Here is a 2,575-nt window from a genome sequence, read left to right on the forward strand (position 1 = left end):
GTTCTATCTTTCTATCGAAATAGATTTTCAAGTTTCTATTATGTGGACTCTCTTTACAATTCAATATTTCATTATCTATATGTATCTTTCATTGCATGCATAGACTACAAGTTGGGATAAGAATGATAATGTTAATATAGGTGATTTATTGTAGAAGTTAGCTTGTAGATGATACTAGATAAGAATGCAAATAAGTTCCTAATTTTATCACTTCAAGTCTCCCTTTCTTGAGTGCTATATTACTGCAATTATCATGTATAATAACTTTTAGTTGAGATTGTTTTTTTTGTATGAGATTTATAATGTCTCAAACTTTTGTTTTATAACATTAAAAAAATTGATTGACTAATATAGAGTGATTTTGAACAATATTCCCATAATACAAGAAACTTGATTCATATTAAGTTATGCATGCAATATTGGTAAATAATAAATTTAAGAAATCTTTCTCCATATGGGAGCACTTGAAAAGCTTCCACGGTTATTTGACGAATTCAAATTTGACCATCTTAAAAAGAGCCCAAAGAAGAGACGAAGAGAAATGAATAGAAGGATAAATGATTATGGACCAGAAGGAAGGCAAATTATATCTTAAAAGTCTTCTACAAAATGCACGTAATATCCAAATCAACCACTACATTGTTGAAATGAAGAGCAAGAGCAACACATAATCATGAAAACATACACCTAAATTGTGTAACAATAAAAAAATTCATGGATACATTCACATTTATGACACAAAAACAAGAGTTACAATTATACACAACCTAACATCTAGGCAAATCTCAAGACCATTGTAATACATTTACTCCATCACTACAAAAAAATAATGCTCATTCGTATATTATGCAAGCCCATCACTACAAAACTACAAGGAGTAATGATCATATTGGCTAGAGCAACCAAGGATGTTCTTTTTTTTCTCGCTAGTGTTGATCTCTCCAGCTTCTTCCCTTGTGTATTCTTCGGCCTTACCTTCGATGGGGCTCCATAGAGGATGAGCTTCTTGAACCACCCTTGAGGGCTGCATTGTGTGAATGTATGTTCAGAATCTAAGTCTTCGATACTCCATTTAATGATTATGAAGAGAAACTTCGCTCAATATCAAAGAAAACCCACATATATCACGTTATTTCTCCTAATTGTACAAAATGAAGGCTGGCAACCTACTTCTTGTAGAAACTAGGATTATTTACTCTGACACCAGACTCTTTATACATTTCCACAAGGTTTACCAATATTGATGCGTTCTCTTTATCAGCAAAACCCGAGAGCTGCATCTTGGCCTTGCGACTTAGGTCATCCACCATCTCTAAGCATTTTTCCGGCCCTAACACAGTGTAGAAGTTCCGTTTCTTGTTTTCACTGTCGATCCCAGAATCTTTCCCCATCGCTTCAGTTGACATGGTAGCATCACTTATGTCATCGATCAGCGTATACAACAGGCCAAGGTACAATCCAAATTTTCTCAAGAGACCGATCTGCTCATCCGAGCCTCTTCCGACTATTCCTCCCAGCACCACAGACAGCTCAAAGAAGGTTGAGGCTTTATGTGTATTGATGTACTCAAGTCTCTCAAGATCTGCGTCCCCTTCACCTTCGATTTCGCGCAGATCCATATACTGCCCCCATCCCACCCTGACGACTGCCCTGGCAAGTTCCTCCACCAATTGCAGTTTCCTCTCCGCAGACATTCCCGAAGTGGCCTTCAAAATGTGCTCAAATGCGGCGCCAATTAAAGTTGTTGTTGCAAGAAAAGCTGTGGACTCTCCAAACGCCTTGTGAGTGGCCGGTTTTCCTCTTCTCATATCAGCATCGTCCAAGCAGGGAAAATCATCCTGGATAAGTGTGTTGGCGACCCACATCTCAAGAGCACAGGCTACTGGCATCGCAAGACCAGCGTTGCCTCCGACCAATTCACAAGCTGTAAGACACATAAAAGCGAACAAGTTCGTACCTCTCACAGCATAACGCATGGCTTCATACAATCCCTCCGGGTGGAGAAGGGGAAGCGCATTATCAATAGCAGCTGCAATCTCTGTATACCGGGGGTTAATCTGATCCGTAGCTGGTTTCAATACCTTCTTCTCGTTTGGCTCTGAAGACTGACGAATCGAAATACTACTGCTGATCGCTCTTCTCGAAGGACAAAGGATATCAAAAAGAGATCGGAACCCACAAATGTTGGAGATACGAATGGACCGTGGGCATGAGTAGTAGCTGAGAGGAATGCGCTGCGCTAAAGCACTACCCTGAGTTGGAGTGGACATACATCTAGGGGTTTCGGGTCTGTCCCGAGGGGATACTGTGGGTCCCAATGCTATCGGAGCTCTTTTCTGACGCTGGGAACACCGAGAAACATGTCTATAAACATATCTTTATAATTAAGCCACACATGTGCATAAGCATGTGTGTGGTGTGGTCGTTAGAGCATGTAGAGGTTTATAGACATGTCGCGGGTGATCCCAACGTCCATAGATTTTTGCACTTTTGTGTATTGTGCTTTTCCAGCGACCGAAGGGAGGGGTCCACGCCTCTTCAATGCTTCGGATAGGACAAATGGGAAACCGCTAGA

General features: G+C 40.5%; 1 protein-coding gene across 1 annotated transcript; it reads right to left on the reverse strand.

The window, feature by feature from the left end:
• Positions 1-838: 838 nt before the first annotated feature.
• On the reverse strand, positions 839-1,983 carry LOC147897733 (geranylgeranyl pyrophosphate synthase, chloroplastic-like). The gene is made up of 2 exons (XM_087379937.1): positions 1,236-1,983; positions 839-1,024 (listed from the first exon to the last, which is right to left on the reverse strand). The coding sequence occupies exons 1-2, from the start codon at positions 1,974-1,976 to the stop codon at positions 869-871; spliced, it is 897 nt and encodes a 298-aa protein (XP_087236063.1). The 5' UTR covers positions 1,977-1,983; the 3' UTR covers positions 839-868.
• Between the last annotated feature and the right edge of the window lie 592 nt (positions 1,984-2,575).

The sequence above is a fragment of the Dipteris shenzhenensis genome, chromosome 10 (assembly GCF_047967505.1).
Source record: "Dipteris shenzhenensis isolate YYH24624 ecotype China chromosome 10, Dip_SZ_1.0, whole genome shotgun sequence".
Classification (NCBI taxonomy): Eukaryota; Viridiplantae; Streptophyta; class Polypodiopsida; order Gleicheniales; family Dipteridaceae; genus Dipteris; species Dipteris shenzhenensis.

What these genes read in the sequence shown, in the direction of transcription:
- LOC147897733 (XM_087379937.1), bottom strand. Translation starts at nt 1,976, where the DNA reads ATGCGTTATGCTGTGAGAGGTACGAACTTGTTCGCTTTTATGTGTCTT. An exon ending in AAGAGAACGCATCAATATTG is followed by an intron (nt 1,025 to 1,235) that starts GTAAACCTTGTG and finishes CACACAATGCAG; the next exon opens with CCCTCAAGGGTGGTTCAAGA.